The sequence below is a fragment of the Oryx dammah genome, unplaced genomic scaffold (assembly GCF_014754425.2).
Source record: "Oryx dammah isolate SB20612 unplaced genomic scaffold, SCBI_Odam_1.1 HiC_scaffold_14, whole genome shotgun sequence".
NCBI lineage: Eukaryota > Metazoa > Chordata > Mammalia > Artiodactyla > Bovidae > Oryx > Oryx dammah.
In genome coordinates, this window is record NW_024070198.1 from 38,588,293 (window position 1) to 38,614,632 (window position 26,340).

Here is a 26,340-nt window from a genome sequence, read left to right on the forward strand (position 1 = left end):
GCTAACTATGAGTTTGTTTTTACGCGAAGGAGCCAGTCCCGGGAACAGCCACGCGGCTCGAAGACGACCAAGCCAGTCTGAAAACCGAAACCGGCCCAGGACACACAGATGACGTCCCCGGGAGTTCGCTCGACCTGCCGCTCGGCGACACAGGGATCCCGCGGTTGCAAACCCCCTGCCCAGCTCAGGGAAGACTCCGCCAGGAGCCCCAGACCCCGGGAGCCGCGAATAGGGGTGAGAAGTGGCGGGGTGGAGGAGGGGCGGTCGGCGGAGGCCCCGCCCACGCCCCGCCCACGCCCCGCCCCGCCCCGATTATAGCTGATGACTCAGGGCGGAGCTCCGCATCCAACCCGCGTCGCCGCCAACTTCTCTGGATGGGACCAGAAGTTTCTAGCCGGCCAGTTGCTACCTCCCTTTATCTCCTCCTTCCCCTTTGGCAGCGAGGAGGCTATTTCCAGACACTTCCAGCCCTCTCCGGCCACGTCACCCCCTCCTTTAATTCATAAAGGTGCCCGGCGCCGGCTTCCCGGACACGTCGGCGGCGCTCCCGACTTTCCGCTCCGGCCGCGGCCAGCGAGCGACCCTACACCTGGAGGTCCGGCACCCCGCGACCCCGTGACCCGGCACCCCGCGACCCGGCACCCTGCAACCCAGCACCCCGGCGGCCGCCCCTCCGGGCCGACCCCGACCCAGCATGAGCGCAGCCACCCACTCGCCCATGGTGCAGATGGCGTCCGGCAACGGCGCCAGCGACCGCGACCCCCTGCCCCCCGGCTGGGAGATCAAGATCGACCCGCAGACAGGCTGGCCTTTCTTCGTGGACCACAACAACCGCACCACGACGTGGAACGACCCGCGCGTGCCCCCCGAGGGCCCCAAGGTGAGCAAGGCCCGCGCCGCACCCTGGCCAGCGGCTCCCCCTCCACCTTCCCCCAACCCCCCATCGACGGCCAGTCTGGGGACAGGGCCGGGCGGGGGCGGCTGGACTGGGCCCGGCTGCGGAGACGCGAGGCGCCAGGTGCCCGCCGGCCGCAGCCGGTGCCTCGGAGGTCAGTGAAGGCCGCCTGGAATGCACGGATCCCCAGGAGGACGCCAGCTCCCAGGGGGGGTCGGCCTGCTGCGCCCCCAACGAGCCCACTCTCCAGGCCCGCCCTTGGCCGGCGTCTGGGCCAGTTTGGGGAGCTTCCCAAGAGGAGTGCCCTCCCTGGGCCGTGTTTGGTTTCCGGGGGTCGGGCGGGAAGCGGGACCCGCGCGGTGGCACCAGCTCCCGTCCACCGGCTCCATTCGAGGGGCCCTGGGCCAGGAGACGACGGGTGGCCGGCCTGCTCAGCACCAAGGCCCGGGCCAGGCCCTGCCACGGTCTCCACCCGGCTTCCAGGGCTCAGATCCTCGTTTCTCTCTGCTGACCGCGCTTTGGCAGACGCCAGGGGACCGTTGGCAAGCTTCTGTGGCGGTCCTTTAGGGTCTCTTAGGAATTTTACATCCTCAAGTTCCTGAACTTGGTTGAGGGTATCTTGACTTCACTCTCCCACCTCAGGCACACAGTGACTCAGGAGACTGATGTCAATGCATTCCTTTTCTTTTTTTTTTTTTTCCCTTCTGTATTTGAAATTAAAACTGTAGTATCGTTTGAAAGTTGTGTTCACTAGGAATACATTCTAGTATGACTTGTTAAAATAAGATGCAATCTTCCAGGCAATTTCTAAACTGAAGATGCGAGACTGTCTCCTAGTTGGCTATTGCCTTAGATACTGCCTCACCCTGGTCAGAAAGAGATTAAAAAAATATATATATATCAATACATTCCCTTTCTCCTTATGCTACTAAAATATTTAGGATTTGTTTCTTATCCCCAATACACAAATAATTTAGTAGTAATACTTTTGTTTTAGAAGTATGCCTTATTTACATATATGCAGGGGTGTATATACTACTTAATCCCTAGAACCATGAAAATTTGAAAATATAAACTTGGAATGAGTCCGTTAATTTAAAAAATTATAACTAATTGTACTGCTCTTGTAATTTTCTATAACTTTGAGCTTTTTCAAAACGTAAAGCTTGGCAAAAATAAATAGTCTGGGCAAAATAAAAGATAAAGAGCTGGTAAATTATTTTGAAGATTTAAAAATTCACAGAATTAAAAATGTTTTGTAAACCATTGTTTCAGAAGAAAAAAATCTGTGTTAACCATCTTCAGTTTTATGCAGCTTTTTCCTTTAAAATATTTATGAAACTCTGGTACCCAACAGTGAGATATTGTATAATCAGCAGCTTATACTTATAAGAAATTAATTGTATATTTATTCTTGAAAATTATTTCAAGAGGCTGTAATTAGCTGGGATTGACATAACCGTGTATTCCTTTCGCTTGTCTGTTCAGCCCATTTTTGAGTGAAACTAAAGCTCATTTTAAACCAGCTCTGTTACTGCAGCCTGCAAGGGTGTAGATCTTTACTGAGGCCAAAAAAAAAAAAAAAAAAATCCTGTCTTTTTGAGGCTTCCTTCCTATAGAGACAGGAACCTATAGAGACAGGAAGAGTCAGAATCCACTGGCGTCGGTGGTGGTAAGTGTAGGTCAAGTAGGAACATATCCACTGTGAGTTCAGTGTACATGCCACATTGCTGGCGCTTGATTTTCAATGTGAAACTCACCCAGCAGGTTGAGATCTTATGTATGATGGATGGGTTAGGCTGTGGTTTTACAAACTTTTTCAAGGGGTGGGGGAGAAACAGGTTAAGTTACTGTTATTTTTCTCAACAAGTAGAACATAAGAGCTAGTAAATCAGAAGTTTGATGCCGTAAAAGTTGATTTGAAAATTTAACAGAATTTTAAAGTCAAAAGATAGTTTAAGATCTTTTAGCTCGGCCTCTCTTTTTTCTGAGAAAGGAACCCAGAGAGTTCATGTGTGTTTCCAAAGGCCATTCAGCCAGTACCAATAGCAAAGAGAGACCTACACCGGAAAGTCCTAATTAAGAGGCAGTTTATTGTTCAGAGGAAGGTAGAAGAGTCTTAAATTTCTATGAGATTTAAGTGTGAATTGTGCAGGCTGGAATACTTGATTGTTTTTCTGCCCTTCTGACTTTTGTGACTACTTGGATGGTGATGGCTGGATGTGATCAACTCAAAAAAAGAGCTGCTTACCAAAGTAATTGAGATTTCTCAACGTGGCACTAGAACATAAAGGGAAAACTAACATTCACTTTGTTAGCTCTGTGGGCTTCATGGCTTTCAAGACTGTGCTTTGATGTACACAGAACAACTATGTGACTAATTCACTTTAACTTCTGTGAATGACACCTCACTCCAGAATAAATACAGTGGAAAATTTTTCAGTCAGTTCAGTCAGTCAGTCATGTCCGGCTCTCTGGAACCCCATGGACTGCAGCATTCCAGGCTTCCCTGTCCATCACCAACTCCCGGAGCTTACTCAAACTCATATCCATTGAGTCGGTGATACCATCCAACCATCTCATCCTGTCATCCATCCCCTCTCCTCCCGCCTTCAGTCTTTCCCAGCATCAGGGTCTTTTCCAATGAGTCAGTTCTTCGCATCAGGTGGCCGAAGTATTGGAGTTTCAGTTTCAGCATCAGTCCTTCCAATGAACATTCAGGACTGATTTACTTTAGGATGGACTGGTTGGGTCTCCTTGCAGTCCAAGGGACTCTCAAGAGTTTTCTCCAACACCACAGTTCAAGAGCATCAATTCTTTGGTGCTCAGCTTTCTTTATAGTCCAGCTCTTACATCCATACATGACTACTGGAAAAACCATAGTCTTGACTAGAAGGACATTTGTTGGCAAAGTAATGTCTCTGCTTTTTAATACGCAGTCTAGGTTGGTCATAGCTTTTCTTCCAAGGAACAAGTGTCTTTTAATTTCATGGCTGCAGACACCATCTGCAGTGATTTTGGAGCCCCCCCCCCCAAAATAAAGTCTCTCACTGTTTCCATTGTTTCCCCATCTATTTGCCATGAAGTGAATAGCCTTCTCTAGCACTTTATATCAAAAATTGGTTTCTTAATGTGGATTGAGAAAAGAGCTCTGGCAAAAAACAAAGGGTCATTTTAGAGGAACTGAGCTAAGAGGACCCTCTGAGCATCCTTACCTTCCAGGGAAGATGCTGTCAGTCAATAAAGAGCTATTCACTGAACATGAAAAGCAGAGAAAGCCCTCTTCAGGGGAAGACGGTTTCTGGGGTGTTTGCAGTTTAATCATATGGGTAAATGAATGAATTTCTTGGAAAGAAGAAGACTAGAACTTTGTGTATGGTTTAGTTTTATTTGCTGTTGTCTTAGAGTTGATCCTCTCTCATTTCCCTGAGGTGTTTAGAGTGACCTTTCATCCCATTTTTAAAGAGGGGGCAAGTGAAAGTATCTTGCCCTTCACTGCAGAGGCAGGACAGCTAAAGGCAAAGGCTCTGGGCCTACTCCAGCTCCACTCTGAGAATCTGAACCTCCCCACCTTCAGTCTTCCTGGATATCGATTTTCTGCACACGTCTCCTGGCAAGTTCCTACCAGTCCAGGCCCCTTCTCTGGAAGAGGGCTTGGCATCCTCTTTGAGATGTACAGTTTCTATGCAGGCCGCTCCTCTGGCTCGCCTTGTGAAATAAACAGAGGCCGGATGCTTTGGAGTGTGGCGTTGTGCCGCTCCCTTGCAAACCTCCCTGGGCAGAGGAGCAGGGCAGTTCTAGCTTTTCCGGTCCCGGAGGTGCCTGGGCACGGATTCCCGAGCCTGGCAGTCTCCAGGGAAGCCTGAGGAGAACACAGGTTGCCAGCTGTGAGTACTCCCTTGTTGGATCCAGGTTGTTCAGGGTAGGACCCAGAAATCTGTATGTCAAAAAAAGCTGCCCTGTTGGTTCTTGATTGTGGCGCCAGGGCACTTGGGAGTCACCAAAGGACAATGATCCCACATCCTAGAGGGGGTGGCGTGGGGGAGCTATGACTTTGTGTGCACCTGTGTGAGCCTTGGCATCCTCAAGGGAGCCTGCTTCACATCTAAACCTGCAGAGCTATCTCCCAAGCCTCCCTTCCTTCCTGGTGAAACTCAGCAGGTGCCTGAGTTTCTGGGGGTGACCATGAGGATAGCAGGGGGAGGGATGGAGCCTGGCAGGGTGCCAGTGCCAGGTGTGGGGAGGTGGTCCCCAGACCCTTGTGAACCCCAGGAGAAGCAGGCCAGAGGCTTGCCCTGCCAGCTGAATCTCACCACAGTCATTTGACAGATTATCCTCAGGCCCTATAGGAAACAGATAGGAGCATCCTTGCAGAGGAACTCAGAGCTGGTTTGAGTTTCAGTTGAAGCAGAGACCCATTTGTTCTCCTTCACATTCAGGAGAGCTTCCTGAATATTCCGAGAGATGAGATCATCTTGTGGTTTGCAGATCGATCGCAAGCTCTTGTGCCTCTTAGAATCAGAACACAGGAAAGGAGCGGCCGTTCTTTCCTTTGTATTTCCAGCCAGTTGCAGTGACTGGAGCAAATGTCTGTATCACAGATGAATAGCAATTTGCTGAGCATTTGATAAAGAACATGGCCAAACAAATACCTTTGGAGCCCAGCTCATCCAGGACCTTCATTCTCCCCTCTGACGAACAGTCTGTGTTTGGGCTATGCAAGACCTGACCAATAACTTGTCGCCTGTGTCGCGGTGTATATTTGCCCTTTACAGGGGGTAGAGACAGCGCGCAGGAACTGTGGCGGTGGTTGACGTTAGCCAGGGCCGGGAAGGCTTAGCTGTTTGATGCTGCTGGGGCTGCCTGTGAGTCAGAAAGCTTCATACCACCCATGAGGCTTGATTAGCGTTGTCCTCGTTTCTGGAATGACACATAGTTGCCTTATATAAACCACTCTACACGTTGGTTCCTTCCCATTGACATTTAAAAATGACCTGGCATTTTTCGTAAAAATTAGGAAGCCATGCATAAATCCAAACCTACTCTTTCTCCTTCATAGTTTTGCTCTGTTAATGTTGCTCTTAACATGTTTAAGACGCCTTATATAGAGAAACTGGGAGCAGTAGCTGAAGGCTTTGCTTATTGGGAACCTCTGAGGATCCTCTAGTGTTGATGAACTGCAAGGAAACCTCTCTCATACCCGACAGTAGAGTTGTCCAGGCCCTCGCGGCTCCCCATGGCTCGTGAATCAAGTCTGCATGCCCGTGATCCTTTTGTGCCTCAGCTCTCAGATAAAAAGCTGGACTTCTGAAGCGAGGCTCCAAGTCCCCTCCTTTTGCAGATGTGAAAGTTGATCTCCAGCCCTTGTTTGGCATCGTGCGGCCGGGTGAAATAGCTGGTGGTGTTCAGTCTTCACATATTTCTAGGACGATTTCTTTGGGGGCCTCAGCAGCTTTTCAGCCAGTCATGCAGCTCGCAAAAGCTTAATCAGAATTTCTGTAGGAAGGGAGGAACTGATTTTTCCCATCTGTCAACACCTTTGCAGACATGTGCCAGACACAGGTGGGTGCTTTTACAAACCTTATCTGTTTAAACCCTCAAAGGCGCTCACAAAGGTGGAAGCTGTCAGATTCACCTTATACACGAGGAGGCAGACGTGGAGAGAGGGGAGGTGCCTGGCCTGAAGCCTGTCAGCTGTGACAGAACAGACTGCTGTGAGCAGAGCTTTGCCTCCACCCCAGGTGACAGACTCGCTGCTAGCAGGCCTGGCTGCTGCTTTAAACTTAGACCTTTATACTCCGAGCTCACCGGGCACAGCCCCGATTTTAAACAGCCTTGAGTCCATCTCCTACAGCTCGTCAGGCACATTGGCTCCTTTCCTGAGCCTGGATCTGAGCTGAGAAGACGAGCTCCGGTCTCCACTCATTCATCTCTGCCGAAATTTTTTGAGTGCCCGCTCTCTGCAAGTCATGGTGTTAAATGTCACACAGAGGACAGTTCTGCCTCCTTCAGGGCCATTTTCCACAAAGCGTTTCCCCCATCTCTCGGATTGGAAGCAGCCCATCCCGGCTCTAGATGCTACCTTACTTCAATTTGAAACTTTCCTCCAAAAGGCAGCACGTTCCTGCTTTGCCTCAAGGTCACGTCCCTGTGGGCTGAGCGTCCCAGAGGCAGAGGCAGACTCTGCGTCTCTTTCATCTCTCTGCCTCTTCAGGGCCTGGCAGGGTCCACGGGGTCAGTATGTGCGACTCTGTGCGGAGAAGAGGAAAACGTGGGCCTGGGCTCCGGAGTGGACAGGCTGTTGAAGAAAAGCGTCCCTTACTGACGTGCGTGTTGCAGGAAGCCTTCTGTCGGTTCCTAAGCGGCGTCAGCCTCATCCCCAAACGTCTCCCAGTTGCCGGTTCCTTTTTATTGAATTTCTGAATGGCCTTTTCTCCACAGGGGACATGGGTATTGATTCCCTAAGTTCATCCTTACACGTCTGGATGTCCCCGCCAGTGACACAGCATCTTAGAGCCGGCCTGCCAGGGAGGTTGGTTGCTCTCAGCAGCCAGACGCCACTAAGCCAGGGCTGTGCGAGGAGTCTGTCTCCAGTTTTTCCGTTTGTGAGGCTGGCAGTAAGGTCAGACGCTGCAGAGCGGCGGAGCCTCTTACTCACTGTTCGTTCTGAAGAGCCCAGGATTGTAGATTGCTCGCTGCCTCTATAATATTGTGTATAGCGTGTGTGTGTGCTCAGTCATGCCCGACTCTTTGTGACCCCATGGACTGTAGCCCACAGGCTCCTCTGTCCGTGGGATTTTCCAGGCAAGCATACTGGAGTGGGTTGCCATTTCCCACTCCAGGGGATCATCCCGACCCAGGGGTCGAACCCACGTCTCTGTGCCTCCTGCACTGGCAGGCGGATTCTTTACCACTGTGCCACCTGTGAAGCCCTATGTACATTAGGTGCCTCCTGAGAGGCAGCCCCCAGAGCTGCGTCCTGAGTGAGGGAAATGAGACTTAGCCCTGAAAATTCCCTAGCATCCTGTGGAAGAACAGGCATTTCCTATTTTGAAGTAACTTCCTCTGTTTCTTGAAAATTTAAAGTAGAATTGTGTTTTTTTCAATTACATTAAAAATTCTTTCTTGGACAAAGAATGAATGAATGAATGGTTTAGAAGTGGAAATGGCAGGAAGATAGGAAAGAACACGTGTGTAGCAGGGAAGGCAGCCACATGGCTTTTTTGAATGTTCCAGATTATCCCACGGAGCCTGAGGGTCAAAGTAGGACCCGGCTCTGCTGCTGGGCTGGACCTGGGTTTGCTTCCAGCAGAGGCCCTGGGCTGGGCCTGAGGAGTCTCCGGTCTGTGGTGACTCAGAACTGAGTGCCCCACTCTCGCTGCCCTGCCTCAGCCAGGCGGTGACTCAGCATTGAGCCTTGGCTCCCCGGCCCGGAGCACACTTGAACTGAATGTTCCAGGTCTGCGCCTCAGCTCAGCTCCACCAGGTGAAATGAAATGCTTTCCCTCCTGCTGCGATTTCACCCCCGAGAAGACGAAGGGTTTGCAGATGTTCATTTGACCTTAGCCACCAACAGTGATTAATCCCACAGTGTACAGGTGTGGCAGGAATAGCGAAAGGGTTCACATGTCCGGTGGTCTCAGGTAAAATCACTCACCTCCCCACCCCCAGCCTCAGTCTCCCCTTCTGAGAAATGGGCGTACACCAGTACCCGTCCAGCAGGGTTGTGAGGAGCCAGGGCCTGACCTGAGGCGTGTGTGCAATCTGCGGGGAGACCCCCAGCCTCCACCAAGAAGTCGGAGGGGATTCTCGGAGAGGGGCTCTGCTTCCCCACACGGTAGAGAGTGCTGGCTGGATGTGGGTCTGCCGATTCCCAAATGGGCATGAAGTCTTGTTTCCCAAGGCAAGGGCTCTTCTTACCCTGAACCACCTCAGCTGATTGTCCTTCCACCAGTGTCTGGACGCCCTCAGCACCCTTCCCTGGAGATTCCTATGCCCCTCGTGGGGGATGCACAGGAGCTGGGCAGGAACTCAGCACGGGCATCAGCCTTCTGGAGCCTCAGCCAGACCTGTGGCCCACAGCCCCAGCAGCTTGTAGCCTTGGCCCCAGATCCCCTGCCCAAGACAGGCCAGGGCAGTTGTGTGTTCTGTGTTCTTCAGGGAGTGCTGTGTTTACCCTCAACCCTGTCTGATCGAGGGGAGGGTCTCTGGGCCTGAGGACAGTGCCAGCAGCAACCAGGTGCCCAAGGGTGTTGGGGGGCGGGGGGCATCGGCCATGTGCACAGGTGTTCTGGACCCTGCCCTAAGGGGTGGAAGAAGAGGGACGGGGTTTCTAATTTCCACCATCCTCTTGAGGGAGTGTGGTTGTTGGGAAAGGAGTGCTTTGAGAAGCTGCTTAGGTGGGGAGGAATTCCCCGCCCCCCCCCCAAGAACTTCCTCCCAGGCGTTACAGTCACTGCAGACTGGGTGTTGATTGTCTGCAAGGCAGCCCCTCCAGGGTTGGGGGCCTCCTGAAGGCAGAGGAAAGTGTAGGGCTCAGGCCTCTGGAGTTGTCTTGGGCTGTGTTTGCCTCCAGTATGAAACATTAGATAACGTCTTAACAGAGAAAATGGCATCCCTGCTAATTAGTGCTCTTAGGACTCTCAGATAAAAGGGCTTCAAACTTTTAACAGGCTCATTACCAACTTGGGTGAGACCACTGAGGAATCAAACCTGAATTTACAACTTTCTGAATAGTAGGCCCAACCAGCAGTTGCTTGGGAGAAGCTGGGTCCATCAGTCACTATTTGTGGAATGGAAGAGCGCAGTTGTACAGGGCACGGGACAGCTCAGAGTTCACAGAGACTTTCTTGTGCCTTATTTCACTTAAATATGGCAACAGGCATGGGGATTTTTATAAGCTAGGGGACCTGAGGCTCAGTAGCAAGGAGTCCTGTCTGAGAGCACACAGCTGGCAAGCAGCAGGGCGGGATTGGAGTCTAGGATGGCAGCTTGGAGATGGGGGCTCACGCTGGTTCATTCCTACCTATTGGGACACAGCTGAAAGGAGAAGCAATGTCATGTTTTTTAAAAAAAATTTTCCCTAGTAAAAGCGCATAGGGACACCCATCTCAGTAATCCCAGGATCAGGGCCACATACTTCTTTTAAAAAAATTGCTGTTGGGATATAGTTGATTGACAATACTGTGTTAATTTCAGGTGTATAGCCAAGTGGATGAGTTATACATTACCTATATCCACTATAGGTAATGTACTCTTTTTTAGATTCTTTTCTCATGTAGGCCATTACAGATATATTGAGTAGAGTTCCTTGTGCTATTCAGTAGGTCCTTATCAGTTATCTGCTTTATGTATCATAATGTGTATATGTCAATCCCAATCTTTCAGTTTATCCCCCCTTCCCCGCTGGTAACCATAAGTTTATTTTGTACATCTGTAACTCTGTTTTGTAGAGAAGTGTACATACTCTAATAACAGGTATATTAGATGAAACCTTCAATCACTGGGACTAGATTGCTTAGAGTGTAGACTCTTGTCCCACCAGGAGTGCTGTAAACAGACTTTGGTGGATGTGGTCTTTGCTTATTATTCAGAGTTTGCCCAATGTCTCTTAATGTGCCCCCAAGCAGGGTTGGGGGCAGTGGAAGAGACCCTTTACCACACGCTAGTGGGAGCTTAGAGTTTGGCTGTGGGGATGTAGGTATCTGTTTATATATCACATTGGCAATAATTCCTGTTTCTCTTCTGTGGCCTATAATACCAAGCGGAAGGTTTTGTAGGACCTTGAAGCTCAGGTCTCTGTGTGTGCTTTAGAAGGAAGCTTTTCTTTTGTTTTGCTTCCTGCCTGAGAGAGGCAAGCCCAGGCCACTTTATTTTGATCCAGGTCCTTGCTAAATGGGGAGTCCCAGGATTCTTATTTCCCTTCATCTTTTTTTTTTTCCCTTGTTTTAGAAGTCTTGGAAGTATCATTAGTAAAAGTCACTAGCTGACAGGCATGAGGCTCTTCTGGCCTAAAAACCCAGTTAATAGAGTGTGTCCTACTTAAGACTCCAGCGCTGTCAAGGCGGTGGTGCTCTGAGTTGCCTTTGTGGCTGTTCCCCTTCATTCAGATCATGGTTTGTAGCGGCTAGCCCACGTTTTAAAGAACACTGCACTGTGGAGCTGAGGTTGGGGCTCACGGGGGCACGGTTTTCAGGGCTTATGGTCCCAGCCTGCTTTTAAGGTCCCAAATCTACTGGATAGCACAGGGAACTCCTCCTCTTCCTGGAACTTCGGGGCGCCTTGAGTTCCAGCGATTATTGATGTGATTTAACTGAGTACAGTTAAGAGTGATCATTTTTAGATTTCTGCAGCATCAATTTTTCCTTGTGTTTGAGCCTTATGTAGGTGTTTACAGCTAGGAGAGATCTTGGGATCAGAGGTCAGGGAGAAGGTCAGCTGGAAGGACCCTCATTTAGAGCTGTGCTCCCAGGGCCGTTGGGGCTGGGTTTCCCCACAGACCTTCTGAGTCAGACTTTGTTAGGACTGAACAGCGAATCTGCATTTTTTTTTTTTTTTAATTTCCTGGGTGTTCCAGACGCCCCTAGAGTCTGAGAACCACTGCTTTATAGCACATTATTTCGCAGCTCAGGAAACTGGAGGTGGGGGGGGTAGGAGTAAGCTGCTTCCGTAGTGCCTCCTTAGGGGCAGAGCTGGCTCTGGGACCACGCTTTCCAAGTCTCTTTCCAAGTCTACTAGCTGTCCCTTAGTGCCCACACTGTTACTAAAAATCAGTGGTGAAGTGTAGTCATCCTCTCAGAGTCCCTTGGACTGCAAGAGATCCAACCAGTCAATCCTAAAGAAAGTCAACCCAGAATATCCACTGGAAGGACTAACACTGAAACCGAAACTCCAATACTTTGGCGACCTGATGCAAAGAGCTGACTCACTGGAAAAGACCCTGATGCTGGGAAAGATTGAGGGCCAAAGGAGATGGGGACCGCAGAGGATGAGATGGTTGGATGGCATCACCAACTCAATGGATGTGAGTTTAAGCAGACTCCAGAGATAATGGAGGACAGAGGAGCCTGATGTGCTACAGTCCATGGGTTTGCAAAAGTTGGACACAACTTAGCAACTGAACAACAACAATGAGTAAATAAGACCTGTTTGTAAGCCACACCCTTGTCCAAGCTCAGAACCTGACCCCAGGCTTATCTATTAATAACACCTGATAGTTGCTAGGGCAAGTTTTGGCTCATCTGAGGCAATTTTTCCTGCTTTTCGTCCTGGCCTTCTCGTGGAGTTGTTTGGCACCTGCCGAGGATTTTAAAGTAATGCCCAAAGAAGAAGAATTGGCCGGTTCATTTTATAAATTAGTGCAGTGAGATAAGTGGTGGAGTCAGGCTTTGATTTCCTAATTGGATTTTGTATGAATGTATTCCTGATGGCTCTGCCATCAGATAAGGATAATGAGCTGAGCTGCCTGGAGGGTAATTCCTGGGATGCTGTCACCGCTCCTCAGGAAGCGAGGCAGGCGGTGGTGGGAAGGCTGGGCTGGCCGTGGTCTGCTGGGCCACTTCGCTGGCAACCCGTCCCTATTGCAGGGCCTCGCAGGAGCGAAACCCCCAGGAAACGGAGGCCCCAGGCCCCAGCAAGGTCAGGGCGGGCCAGGTAGTGCATCTTCATGACACATGCCGGCCAGCATAACCAAGAGGCTTGGGCTTGAACTTGAGAACACTTCTTATGGGACTAAGGAGGCATGTTCTAGACGTTTTCTAGGAGAATTATAAATATTTATAATAGATATTTATTATATACATTTGAATGTATAGAAAGAAAGTGAAGTCACTCAGTCATGTTCGATTCTTTGCAACTGCATGGACTGTAGCCCACCAGGCTCCTCCATCCATGGAATTTTCCAAGCAAGAGTACTGGAGCGGGTTGCCATTTCCTTTTCTAGGGAATCTTCCTGACCCAGGGATCGAACCCAGGTCTCCTGCATTGTAGGCAGACGCTTTACCATCTGAGCCACCAGGAAAGCCATTTGAATGTATACTTATTTTAAATACATATAAATACTTTAATATAAATTAAACATTTTAAAGTCTTCCCCCACCCCACCCCTGGAAAAAAAGTACATCTTTTCTTTCACTAGACTCTAATGAAACACCGCAGAAGGTTAAAAGGGCAGTATGGCTCTTCGAGGTCCTGCAGTTTGGTTTGTAGACCTGAAGCATTTGTTGCTGACAGGGCTCTAACGAGAGCAGAGTGGGAACGGAGGCGGCATCAGCACCCCGTGCAGACCTTGTCATGGGCGGGCGTTTCACTCGGGTTTAAATTTTCGTTCACGGAGAAGTGTCAGTTTTCTAATCCATAGACGTGAGATGGTTTTTTTAAACTTACCTCAAGCAGTGTTTTCTAAGCAAAGCCTGCCACACACCCCCGCCGCTGCCCACCAGAGTATCAGGGCGCCTGCCTTCTTTTAGACACGACAGTCATGAACAGATGCATGGGGTTTTTATTAAACGGCATAAATGAGCCATTCGTTCACAGGAACCGGAAGTGCAGGCCGCAGATCTATAGGAAAGCAGCCTCCGGGCCCCTCCCAGCCTCCCTTCTTTCCAGCTTGGCCCCTGACGCCCCCACCCTGGCCTACAGCGACCTCGTGCTTCCCTCCACTGCCCCAAGACCCAGGCCTGGTATTGGCTGTGCTCTCATAGCCCCAGGGCAGGCAGAACTGCTCCTCTGCCTCCTCCCCTTCTTCCTTCCTTTTTCTTCCCTTTCCGTTTTCAACTGAGGCACAAAATATATTCGGCGAGATGCATAAAATGTATTGGCAGGCCCGCCCTCGGACCTTCTGGATCCAGGGGCTTCCCCCAGGGGTGGCCAGGCCTCACTCAGCCAGGCCTCTCTAAGGTTTCCAGGCCCCGGGAGGCTCTGAGGTGGAGGCACGGCTAACAGCAGGGTGGTGGGGGGTGGCCGCCCTCAGGGGTTCAGCCTGGGTGGACTGAGGCAGGAGATGGACAGCGTGGGGGCTCCAGAGACAGGAGACTGTGAGAGACTGCTCTTATACATGGGTGTACACTCATTTATCTCCACCACCCAGAGAGAGAGAACTTTTCCATCTCCTCAGAGGGTCCCTTCCCAGACGACTACCATTCCTCCAGGTGCGTCCACCTTCCTGACTCCGGTTACCACCGGTTAACTGAGTCCTTCAGATTTGATTCCTTTGATCCCTGGGCGTCTTGAGTTGAAGCATCCTGTGCCCGTTTAAGAAGGGAATGTCTTTCAGCCCCCTGGGCAAACCCCTCGCCATGGGCGCTCGTAATAGCTCACTACAGACCTGTGAAGTGGGTGTTGCTAGCTCCACATTCTAGCAAAGGGGATTAAGGCTCTGAGAGGTGAAGAGACTTACCCCCAATGAAAGAATGGTTACTAACGGAGGTAAGAAAGAACGGGAGCCCTCTTTAGGAAACCCCACCCTACTAGAAAAGCCCAGATGGGCCCCTGTGCTCTCCAGGTGGTCATCCTGTTTGTTTCATGCGGCCCCCGGCCGGCAGGGATTGAGCCTTGCTGGTTGTAAACCATGGTACCCAGTAGCTTGGGAGCAGGGCATTCACCAGGGGCCAGCCAGTGGACGAGGGCTGCTAACCTGCCCATCTCTGCTCTAGTGCATGGCCAGGAGGAGGCCAGCAGGGACACCGCCCCCCGCACTTGTCCAGGCTCCACTCCAGGCTGGAGGGATGGTGCCCCAGGGTGAGGACGAGGTGCCTAGCCGGCCTGTGATGAGTCAGCACCCAGCAGCACGGGCCTCCTTCAGCGCTGCTGCTGCCTTCCTTCTGGTGCCTGTCTCGTGGCAGGAATGCGCTTCTGAATGTGACGCCTGGACCCACTCCCTGCTCTTGGGTGACCCGAGAGTTAAGCAGGCTAAAATAATGCCGCCACCCTGAGCACGTGAGTACTAATCTGAGAGTACTGCCTGTCTGCCGGTGTCCCCAAGGACACGGCAACACCCGGGCCTCTCCTGAGTGCTGGGAGGCCCACTGGGGGGGCCAGCTCAGCAGGAGGCCAGAGGGAGGTTCACAGGTCTGAAAGATCTAAGGTCCAGGGCTTGCCCTCCTTGTGACCAGCTTCGCTCCAGCGGGAATAGAGCCTCAAGCCTTCTGGTGTTTGCCGTTCAGGGGGATGCCTCGTAAGGAGGCATAATAGCTTGTCCACTTGGATCCATGGAAGTGGCACGAATCCTCAGCCCCCTCTGTGAAAGGACCCTCTAGTGCTCAGGAGATGGTCAGGACAGAAAGCCGCAGGGGTCCCTGGCTTCAGTCGCCCAGCCTCTGCTTGGTGAGGAGTGACATTGCCTGGTGAGTGACTGGCTAGCCTTGTTGTCTGAAACAGGATCTTTCTCTGTGGTACATCTGGAACTTGGCCTTCTCAAGGGTCCCAAAATAGCCAGGCCACTGAAGGGAGAACTCCATGAGAGGACATAGGAGGGACCCCAGCCGCTCCTCGCCAAGCAGGCTTTGTTGGCATCACAAGACCAGCACAACTAATCCCTGGGTTTTGTTCTCATCCTGTGCCTCTTCGATGCATTCCTCGGGTATCTCCCTTTCTTGCCGCTTGTTCTGAAAATATTCCTGAGCCTGCCCGCTGCTGCCCCTTCTCTGCAGATTTCTGAGCTGTGGACTGTGTCGGGGTCCCACGCGAGTCTGCATTGTCAGGAAATGTGAGGACCGTTTAGGAAGCCGAGATGCTGGCTGTAATCCCCCTTAGCGAGTTGGCATTGAATCCTCCTAGCATCTTCTGATCTGGGTCTCTGAAGGTTTGGGAGGCTGTCGGGGACTCCGCTGTATGCAAGGCTGCCTTGTCATCCAGAACAAAAACCTCTTACCAGCTGGGGAAACTGGGACTTCTCCTGTGCACTACAGATACCTTGCTTGTCTCTTGCTTTCTCTTGATGCTTCTCATTCTTAAACTGCTGGGCCAACAGCAGCTTCAACAAGGGAGGAGGTGTCTGGAAGAAGTAGGGGATCAGGGGAGGTACCCACAGTTTCTGTGCTCAGCTGTCCTGGCTCCTGGCTGGCACCATGGGGCCCAGAGTCACTCTGGAAGATTGGAGCACATGGCATTGTGCTTTCTTCTCCTCAGGGCTGTTTCCTTCCCAGTTTCTAACAGGTCTGTGTGTCTCCTCTCACTTTTAGGAAACCGCATCCTCTGCAAATGGGCCTTCGCGGGAGGGCCCCAGGCTGCTGCCCACTAGAGAAGGTCATGCTGTGTACCCCCAGCTCCGGCCAGGCTACATTCCCATCCCCGTCCTCCATGAAGGCGCCCCGAGCCGGCCGCACCCTGTCTTCGCCTACTCCCAGCCCGGGACGCAGCGCTTCCAAACCGAGGCTGCTGCAGCGGCTCCCCCAAGATCCCAGTCACCCCTGCGGGGTGTGGCGGAAGCCAGCCAACCAGATAAACCGAGTGCACCGGCAGCAGCTGCTGCAGCAGTCCAGCCTCCAGCCTCCCATGGACCCGAGGTAAGGAGAGCCCTGGCTCACAGGCCAATATGACCGTGACCTGCGCGGGCAGGGGGAGGGATGGCGGGGAGCTGGGTTTCATGCTTCCTGGGCTGCCCCAGACCACAGATGACCCCAGACCCTCATGGCAGCCCCGTGAGATGTGGGGCATCGGGGCCTGGCCGGCGTCACCCAGCAAAGATCGCTTGCTGACAGCCCCATGTCCCCCCAGCATTTCACAGGCTGGTTTTTCAGATGAGCAGAGGTTGTGGTTTGTTTCTGAAGCTCAGGAATTGGGGCTCAAGAAGGGGTAAACAGCTTGGTCCAAAAGCATAAAGTTGGAAGTGGCACTGTAGGGCCCGAAAGCCTGGCTTTTTGGCTCTTCCTAGGACACCCCTCATTCCCCCTGAGCTTTCTGTCAGAAACACAGAGAGACTCTGTGGCATTTCACTCAGTTCAGTGTTCACGGGTGAGTCTTAACTGCTCGGAGCTACGCTGACTTGAAAATGAGACCGCATGCCTGCCCTCACAGTGTCCGCCGTTTAAAACAAAACATAAAATAATATTTTCAGGCTTTAAGTCTGAGGTCAGCATTTCCTTGCACTAACATTTAAAGCATAGTGCTTAACTTGGTTCTTAGCTGAGACTTGAAGGCGAGTCGACCCCAGCAGGAACCCTGAGCCATAGGCCCTCTGGGTTTTCCTGTTGGCACACCATCCCGCTGTGTCCCCCGCACTGCTCTTGAGCAGAAATGCTCACTCCAGGCGAAAAACATAGTTAATGGAAGCGTCAGGTGGTGCAGTGGTAAAGAACCCACCTGCCAGTGCAGGAGAGGCAAGAGACGTGAGTTGGATCCCTGGTTTGGGAAGTTCCTCTGGAGAAGGAAATGGCAATCCACTCCAGTATTCTTGCCTGGAAAATTCCATCCACAGAGGAGCCTGGTAGGCTGCAGTCCATGGGGTCACAAAGAGTCGGACATGACTGAGCACAGTCTCACACAGGAGGCACTTTCCCTTTCTTGGAGTGCATTTGTAATGTTTTTGTTGTAAAAATCAAAAGTGATGCGTCAGTCAGAGAAATCTTCACAAATTTAACCTAGCAGGGGCCTTAGAAGCCAGCTGGGGAAACACTCTTCTGCTCTTCCAAAATAGAAAGTAGGCAGTCAGGAAGGGAGAGGGGCCTGGCCTGCCTCGGTCCACATGGGGACGTGGTTCCCGCTGTCCCCTGGGTTCTCTGGGGATAAGCAGGAAAAGAGTCCAGGAAAGCGGAAATGGAAGTGACAACAATAACTAAAACTTAGTGAGCACTTCCTGTGGGTGGTGCTGGTGCCAGACACACCCGCTGATTCTTTTATAGACTCTTCAAGTCAGTCAGGTGAGGAGGGGTTACTCTTTTCTGTACTTTAAATGCAGCTCATTAACAGTAAAGAATCTGCCTGCAATGCAGGAGACCAAGATTCAACCCCTGGGTCCAGATCCCCTGGATGAGGGCATGGCAACCCACTCCAATATTCTTGCCTGAAAAATTCCATGGACAGAGAAGCCTGGTGGGCTTCAGTCCATGAGGTCCATGAGGTCGCAAAGAGTCGGATGCGACTTAGCGACTAAAACAGCAAAGCTATCAGGCTGTTGAGAATTTGAGCCCAGGCCTCTTGACTGCTGAATTCCCTATCTTACCAGTACATGTGGACACTGGAAAGGCTTAACAGGTGGGAGGTTGTGTTAAACCTGCCACCCTGAGCAGGCGCGTATTGGGGGCAGAGTCGGCGAGCCAGGCAAGGGGGGTTCACAGGGCCATGTGGCTGTGTGTTCTGTGTCTTGCAGCGGTCCCAGTCTCCAGCAGCCTCGGACTGCTCCTCGTCCTCCTCTTCAGCCAGCCTGCCTGCCTCCTCCGGCAGGAGCAGCCTGGGTGGTCACCAGCTCCCCCGGGGCTACATTTCCATCCCTGTGATACATGAGCAGAACGTCACCCGGCCAGCAGCCCAGCCATCCTTCCACCAAGCCCAGAAGACGCACTACCCAGCTCAGCAGGGCGAGTACCAGACGCACCAGCCCGTGTACCACAAGATCCAGGGGGATGACTGGGAGCCCCGGGCCACGTGGACTGCATCCCCCTTCCGGCCTCCCGTCCGGGGTGCGTCCAGCCGGGAGGGCTCTCCAGCCAGAAGCAGCACACCGGTGCCACCGCCGCCATCTGTCCGTGTGCAGACCACGGTCGACAGGCCTCAGGTATGGGAGTCGGTGTTGCAGATGGACTGGGGTGGCATCTCTCCAGGGCCGGAGGAGCTCTGTGCGGGTGTCCTGGGTCCCCTGCCCTCAGCCCTTCCTGGGGAGACTGAGATCCTGGAAAAATGCTGGTCACCAGCAGAAATGCGGGTGAGGGCTGTGAACCTCCGGTGCCTTCTACAGCTTTTGCTCGTTCTTTGTTGCAGCTGCCTCAGGGGCAGAGTTCCAACCACCGTGATGGGGAAAGGTGGGCAGAGCACAGTGTCACACATCTGGGGCCCAGGTGTCCTCTGCCCATCATGCCTTGCCACACCCCACTCCACACTCCAGCTGCAGCCTCCATCTCCTGCCTCACAGATACCCCTTCTGCACCCTGCTGGCTCTTTCATCTGTTGTCTCTTCTCTTGTTTCTTTGCTCACACTGAACCCACTTTCTGAGATGCCTCCACAATCTAAACTTTTCCCATCCTTCAGGGGACAAGCCGGTCTTGCAGCTTCCATGCAGCCTCCTCATCTTTTCCCAGGGTGCCTAGTCTCTTACAGCTCAGCATCTGATTATTCTATGCATTTCGGAAGTGTTCATCTGCTCTCTTCAGCTCTGCTCTGACCTTGACCACAGGCAGCATGTCTTACCCTTCGCAGTAAAGGACCGTGTTGCCCGGCTGATGCCCAGCCGGCTGGTTGGCTGGGAAACCTTCCCGCCTATCTGGTGAAAGTCACAGGCAGTGCCCGTTTAACCTTCGGTAGAGGCATGCACTAGCTTTCCAGGTGGCACTAGTGGTCAAGAGCCCAGCTGCCAATGCAAGAGATACAAGAGACGCGGGTTCGATCCCTGAGTCAGGAAGATTCCCTGGAGGAGGGCATGGCAACCCACTCCAGTATTCTTCCTAGAGAATCTCATGGACAGAGGAGCCTGGTGGGCACAGTACAGAGTTACAAAGAGTCAGTCATGACTGAAGCGACTTAGCACAGCACACAGCACAGAAGTGTGCAGGCACTGATCCCTGGGGGAAGCAGTCTTCTAGTTCTAGAGCCACAGAATACCCAGCATCCAGGGCCCCTCAGCTGCTGAGTGAATTCTTGACCACTGTTCTTAAAAGGAAAGCCCCCTGTAAACAAATGGAGGGCATCTTCTTCCTACAAATGGGGACGCTGTCCAGGGCCCTCTAACAGAGTGCTTTCCTGTTACTGGCTTTTGTTTTTGTTTTGTTTTTGTCTTTTCTATTTGGAAATGATTCCAACCTTACAGAATGGAAGTCCAGTATACATAAAGGTCATGAAAGCAAAGATTCAGCCATATTCACTGTTTACATTTTACTCCATTTGCCTTGTCATTTTTCCTCCCTCCATATATTATGTATATTTTTGTTTGAGATTTAGTTATAAATAACATGCCCCTGTACCCCTAAACATGACAGCAGATGTTTGCGTAAGAGAGCTACCTTCTCATTCATAACTACATTAGAAATATCAGATGTAGGACGGTTAACATCCTTACGACATTATTGTCTCATACACGGTTCATTTCCACATCTTTAGAGCAGTTTCCCCTTTGTTCTAGGATGTAGTCTAAGATCATGAGCACTGCATGCAGGTGTCATTTGCCTTTAGTCTCCTTTAATCTGGATCAGTTTCTCAGTCTTTTTCTGCTATCCTGACCTTGAAAAGTTTTTGAAAAGTACAAGCCAGCAGGCACACCCCCTCTTAAGTGTTTCTAAAATCACTTATTCAGCTACTGCTTTAAAGTCCAAGGAGAGGTGTGTGGCTAGTTCATGAATGCTAAGGGCCAAAGTTGAGGACTTCTGGTTGGCAGAAGAGATTTGATGGAAAAGGAGGCTAGTAGTGTTCAAATAGCCAAGCGTCCATCAGATCCTTACTTAAACTCAGTAATCCCTTAAAATGGGAAAGAAGTGCTCATTTGCAAAGCTGGCAGTGTTTCCTCTCATATCTTTCCTATGTATTTTGTGTAACTGGTGAAACAATATGTAATCCTATTTCCACTTAATCTTACTTGTTTATAGTGGCCTACCTTTCACAGCTTGTTCAGAGATCCCATGTTGGAGGCTTGCAAAGATTTGACCTAATTGAATATTATAGTGGGATTTAGTGTTTTTAATATGGAGTACTTTACAAGTGTTATCATCTAACTCCTGTTTCCCAGTTGATGAAATCAGAGTGTGTGAGATTTTTTTAAGGGGGTTTTAGATATTCACTTGAATGTTGCAGGCATAGTTCATTTTTTAGAATACGCCTGTAGCTTATAGTCACGTTAAAGAGTATCTCACGTTAGAGTATCTCAGTCACGTTCAAGAGTATCTCAGCCTCTGTAGCCGTGTCGTCAGTGTGGAGGTGCTGCACTGTGCCAATATCAGCTCTGGCACAAATGCGTCCAAGCAGAAGTCTTATAGGGTTACCCGTTTGGGGCATCTTGCTTATTCTCAAAAAAATACATCAGTCTGGGCAGAAACCACAAGGCTGTCATAGGTTTAAAAAAAAAAGACGATTATAACTTTGCTGAAACAGGAGCTGGGAAGGTCACACCCTGAGGAGAGACTGTCACACAGAAGGGGTCAAGTGGCAATGATTACTCCACGGCTCCATCCCCTGAAAGTCAGTCACCCAGGACTTTGCTTTGAGCTAAAGTGACTCAGGAGTCAGCATGAGTTTGGGGTATTTTCCTTTTTGAAAAATCATGTTGGTTTTCTTTTCATCGCCATAACAATTCCGTCTCCAGAAAAAGTCAGTAAGAGATAACAGACTGAGAGACCGGGGTAACAACCGGAAGCGTAACAATGGTTTGGGTACATATAAGGCATGTGTGCTGGTCACGCTGTCTCTTTGGTCATGTCTGACTCTTGGGGACCCCATGGACTGTAGCCCACCAGGCTCCTCTGTCCATGGGATTCTCCAGGCAGGAACACTAGAGTGGGTTGCCATGCCTTCCTCCAGGGGATCTTCCTGACCCAGGGATCGAACTCACCTCTTTATCTCTTGTGCATTGGCAGATGGGTTCTTTACCACTAGCCCCATAATACATGATGAGTACCATATTTTATTCAACTACTTTCAGTTGACTTTGAAAATCTCTTTTATACTGTTAAACTTTTTAAAAGTCATTCCCATTTCCTTCTAGTCAGTACTAGCTACAAATGACCACTTGTGACTCTCAGCCATTAAAATTGTCTGTGTCCTTGCCTCTTCCCCACAGCCCATGACCCATCGAGAACCTTCACCTGTTCCCCAACCTGAAAACAAGCCAGAAAGCAGGCCGGGCCCAGTTGGACCAGATCTCCCTCCCGGACACATCCCGATCCAAGTGATCCGAAAGGAAGTGGATGCTCAACCTGTTTCGCAGAAGCCCCCGCCTCCCTCTGAGAAGGTGGAAATAAAGGTTCCTTCCGCTCCAGTGCCTTGTTCTCCTAGCCCCGCCCCTCCTACCATCCCCTCTGCTGTCCCCTCTCCCCCTAAGAATGTGGCTGCAGAAGAGAGAGCAGCTCCCAGTCCTGCCCCTGCAGAAGCTGCACCCCCTAAACCAGGAGAGGCTGAAGTGCCCCCAAAGCATCCAGGTGTGCTGAAAGTAGAAGCCATCCTGGAGAAAGTGCAAGGGCTGGAACAGGCTGTGGACAACTTTGAAGGCAAGAAGACGGACAAAAAGTACCTGATGATAGAAGAGTATCTGACCAAAGAGCTACTCGCCCTGGATTCGGTAGACCCAGAAGGGCGAGCTGATGTCCGCCAAGCCAGGAGAGATGGGGTCAGGAAGGTTCAGACCATCTTGGAAAAACTTGAACAGAAAGCAATAGATGTCCCGGGTCAAGTCCAGGTTTACGAACTCCAGCCCAGCTCCCTTGAGACCGATCAGCCACTACAGGAGATCATGGAGATGGCTGCAGACAAGAGCAAGAAGAGTACTGGAGATGGAGAAGACCCCAAAACCGAAACCCAGCCGCTGGAAGCCAAAGCAGCAGCAACTCCAGACCCCAGCAGCACAACAGACACAGCTGCTAACCCGGCAGCACCGTAGTCTCCACGAAGTGAAGCGTCAGCCCCGGAGACTGGGAACTGATTGTGTGCTTTAGGGAATTATAAGTTGCATGCATTTCAGGGACTTAAAATCAGTTGGTTTTTACTCTTCATAGCCGCTTGGTACGCAGTAACTTGGGTGGAGGCAAAACACACTAATAAAAGGGCTAAAAAGGAAAATGATGCTTTTCTTGTGTTCGTATTCCGTACAAATAAAGAAGTTGCTTGTTACAAGTTTAATAACCCCATAGCTTGTTGTTTTGAAGCCTTCTCTGTATGGGCCCCACGTGTTAGCCATGGATGTGAACTGTCTTTCTAGCTCTAGATTGAAGGAGTTTTTTTCGGCTGGGGAAGTAGATGGGGCGTCAGTTTCTCATCACTAAATATGAAGCCCGTTTTTCAGAAATGTTGCCATTTTAATGGGATGATTTTTGTCATCTCATAGCTATGATACTTTAGATAGAATAAAATGTGTAAGGAGCCATAGAAATATCTGTATGTGGGATGACTTTAATGCTATGTGTAAAAAAAAAGGAAAATAAAGTAATAATGTAACTCAAAATGTCTTCTGTGGTTTCTGAATTTTGAAGAGTGGCACCATCAAGATAAGACTTGCACTGGCTTCAGGAAAAATAAACAGCGGGTGCATTCACAAGCCTGCTCTGGGATTAGTGACGTCCCTACTGGTAAGATGAGAAAATGAGTCATTTTTCTGTCTCAGGTCGCAGCTGGAACCTGGGAAGACCCAGGGCTATAAACCCAGGTAATGGGAATGTGCCCATCACACCTCTCTAACTGCCCTAGCCAAGGTGCCTCTCTGCCCACCTGGCCCCAGGCCACCTGCAGGCCTCACCAAGCAGCTGCCTGGGTTCAAAAGTGCACAGAGAAATCAGTTCCCAGTATTGCCTGAGGTTGGCCCACGCATTCCTGGAGTCCAGGTCTCTGGGGCTTGGGCACGTGTTCTGTGAGTGTCTTGGGGTCATCTTGATCTGACGTTTCTCTGAGTCACCAAGCCAAGCTGGGACCAGGTATATCTTCCCAGATTGGGTTCCTCGAAGTCACTGGGGTTAGGGATCAGATGTACTACGAAGCCACTGGAGGGGAAAGGATCTTTCTGGACTAATGTATTTTAAGAGCTTGGGAAGTATCCCAGCCCCAGAATGTGGAGATATGTTTTGTCACATAAGTGGAAGTTGAGAAGAAAGAGAAAGATGGGCCTGAGATGTCAGAGCTGTGAGGAAGCCTGCTGACTTGAGTCCCTGAGCTGAATTCCTCATGACTGTATTGAGTTTAATATTGGTGCCTGACAGTGCTGCACAAAAATACACTCCGGTGTGCTTGCCACTCAGCTTGATGAGAAAGGCTGAAGTCATTCCCATGGGAGTCCGCCAACATCTTTACACGGTGAACTCATTTGAGGAGTATAAGCTGACCGCTAACAACACTGATTCTAGAAACACAAGTGTGTAAATAGAAAAAAGCCTTCTGGACTGTTTTTTTACTAGATGAATCAATGTAAAGAACGTGACCATCTTTTTGATGACTTGGGCATCTATGCTCAGTTCAGTTGCTCAGTTGTGTCCGACTGTTTTCGACCCCATGGACTCTAGCATGCCAGGCTTCCTTGTCCATCGCCAACTCCCTGAGCTTACTCAAACTCATGTCCATCAAGTCGGTGATGCCATCCAACCATCTCATCCTCTGTCGTTCCCTTCCTCTCCTTCAATCTTTCCCAGCATCAGGGTCTTTTCCAATGAGTCTGTTCTCATCAGGTGGCCAAAGTATTGGAGTTTCAGCTTCAGTATCAGTCCTGAAACTCCAGTACTTTGGCCATCTGATATGAAGAACTGACTAAATGAAAAAGACCCTGATGCTAGACCCTGATCCTATGCTCAATGGATCTCAACATGAAGGCTTCTTATGTGGTCACTGAATGAGGTGGATATTTTATCGCTGAAGATCAGGTAGCCCTTTGGTGCAGTTAGAATGTTTCCAGCCATCAAAATTACATGGCATGTGGGTATTGGGCAGGAGTTACCCAGCCTGTGTTGGTGGTCCCTTGGCCTTGCATGGTGGTGACAGGCTGGGTGTAGGGCTGGCTGCAAGGCTCTTAATGTGCCTATCCTGCTTCTGTGGTAGTCAGGGACATAAAGCAACTGTCTCCCTAGTGTCATAGGGGTTCAGCTTATTTAATTATGCCAGTGCTCTTTAAGAGAACATTTTAGTTCAGAACAGTCTTGACTTAGAACTCCTGGGATCAAATCAAAGCCTCATGGAAAAGCTCTGGAACAGTGGGCAGTTACAGAGCCTTTTCTTTCCTGGTTTCCTCAGCTGTAAAATAGGGGGTGGTAGTTGAGTCACTAAACCACCTGGGGATTGAACCTAGGTCTCCATTGCAGGCAGATAGCTTAGTCTGTAGTGAATCTGCCTGCAATGCAGGAGACCTGGGTTTGATTCCTGGGTCGGGAAGATCGCCCTGGAGAAGGAAATGACAATCCACTCCAGTATTCTTGCCTGGAAGATCCCATGGACGGAGGAGCCTGGCGGGCTACAGTTCACGGAGTTGCAAAGAGTTAGACATGATGGCGACCAAACCACTAAACCATCACCATCTTTACCAACTGAGCCACCAGGGAAGCCCATAAACGGGGAGGTGGGGGTGGTTAAATGGAACCAGACTTGGGAAGCAGTGAAAGCGGTGCTTGGCACGTGACAGACCTTAGCTGTAATTGGCATCCTTGTGTGACGGGTGCCCGCAGACCTAGGAGCAGGAGAAGGATTGAACCAGAGCCCAGGAGACGTGAAAAGTGCATTCCGGTCTCCTCATCTTTAGCACCAAGACAGAAAGGACTCTGTGTAAGTACCACAGAAATTTGAGAATCCCTCACCCCTCCCTTGGTCAGAGAGTTGGTTCTTTTTTTTTTAATATATTGTGTCAAAATCCTATGAAATTATTCCTGCTTCCCAGATAAAACAAGGGACTTGGAAATTTTATTTTTCCTTTTGGCTGTGCCAGGCATCTTGTCGGATCCTAATTCCCCCTCAGCGGTGAGAGCAAGGAGTCCTAACCGCTGAGAATTCCCAACTTGAAACTCTTCAGTAATGGCGTCTATGCTAGGGTCTCTTGCCGCCCAGTGGTTTCGTTTCCAAAGGTTCCTGGAGCTCCCCTCTCCCCTTCACCTTGCCTCTGCTCCCCTCCAAGCATTCCCACCTGAGTCGACACCCAGCCTGGGGGCCCACCTCTCTGTGAGACCTTCTCTGCTGGGATATAACCCTTCTTCTCAGACTTCATTTCCCAAAACTCCCACCAGCCTTCGGCTTGTTTGCCAGGGGTCAGTTGTCCAGCTGTTTTAGCATCTAGTCATTTCCCAAGCAAGACTCTTAAGTCCCCTGAGGGCAGGTCCACTGTGACACCTTATACCCACCTTGTTGTCCAGACCTGGCACATGGGCACCCTAGCTGACCACGAGGCCCTTGAACTTCCTTAACTTGACTTAGCATTCCAAGGCTAAAGTGATGATGACTTAGGAATAAACATCTGTATTAGCAATCAGGATACATTGTAAAACACAAGGAATGTAGTTAATTTTCTTTTACAGTAACTATAAGGGGAGTAAAACCTTTAAAAATTGTGAATCATTATACTGTACACCTGTAGTAAAAGTGAAAATGTTATTCGTGTCCCACTCTGCAACCCCATGGTGTGTGTAGCCTA

The 26,340-nt window shown here is 50.5% G+C and overlaps 1 protein-coding gene across 1 annotated transcript; it reads left to right on the top strand.

The window, feature by feature from the left end:
- Positions 1-350: 350 nt before the first annotated feature.
- Positions 351-23,187, top strand: BAG3 (BAG cochaperone 3). The gene is made up of 4 exons (XM_040254868.1): positions 351-880; positions 16,075-16,398; positions 18,201-18,605; positions 21,811-23,187. The coding sequence occupies exons 1-4, from the start codon at positions 695-697 to the stop codon at positions 22,624-22,626; spliced, it is 1,731 nt and encodes a 576-aa protein (XP_040110802.1). The 5' UTR covers positions 351-694; the 3' UTR covers positions 22,627-23,187.
- The last annotated feature ends 3,153 nt before the right edge of the window (positions 23,188-26,340 follow it).

What these genes read in the sequence shown, in the direction of transcription:
- BAG3 (XM_040254868.1), top strand. Translation starts at nt 695, where the DNA reads ATGAGCGCAGCCACCCACTCGCCCATGGTGCAGATGGCGTCCGGCAAC. An exon ending in TGCCCCCCGAGGGCCCCAAG is followed by an intron (nt 881 to 16,074) that starts GTGAGCAAGGCC and finishes TCTCACTTTTAG; the next exon opens with GAAACCGCATCCTCTGCAAA. An exon ending in CAGCCTCCCATGGACCCGAG is followed by an intron (nt 16,399 to 18,200) that starts GTAAGGAGAGCC and finishes TGTGTCTTGCAG; the next exon opens with CGGTCCCAGTCTCCAGCAGC.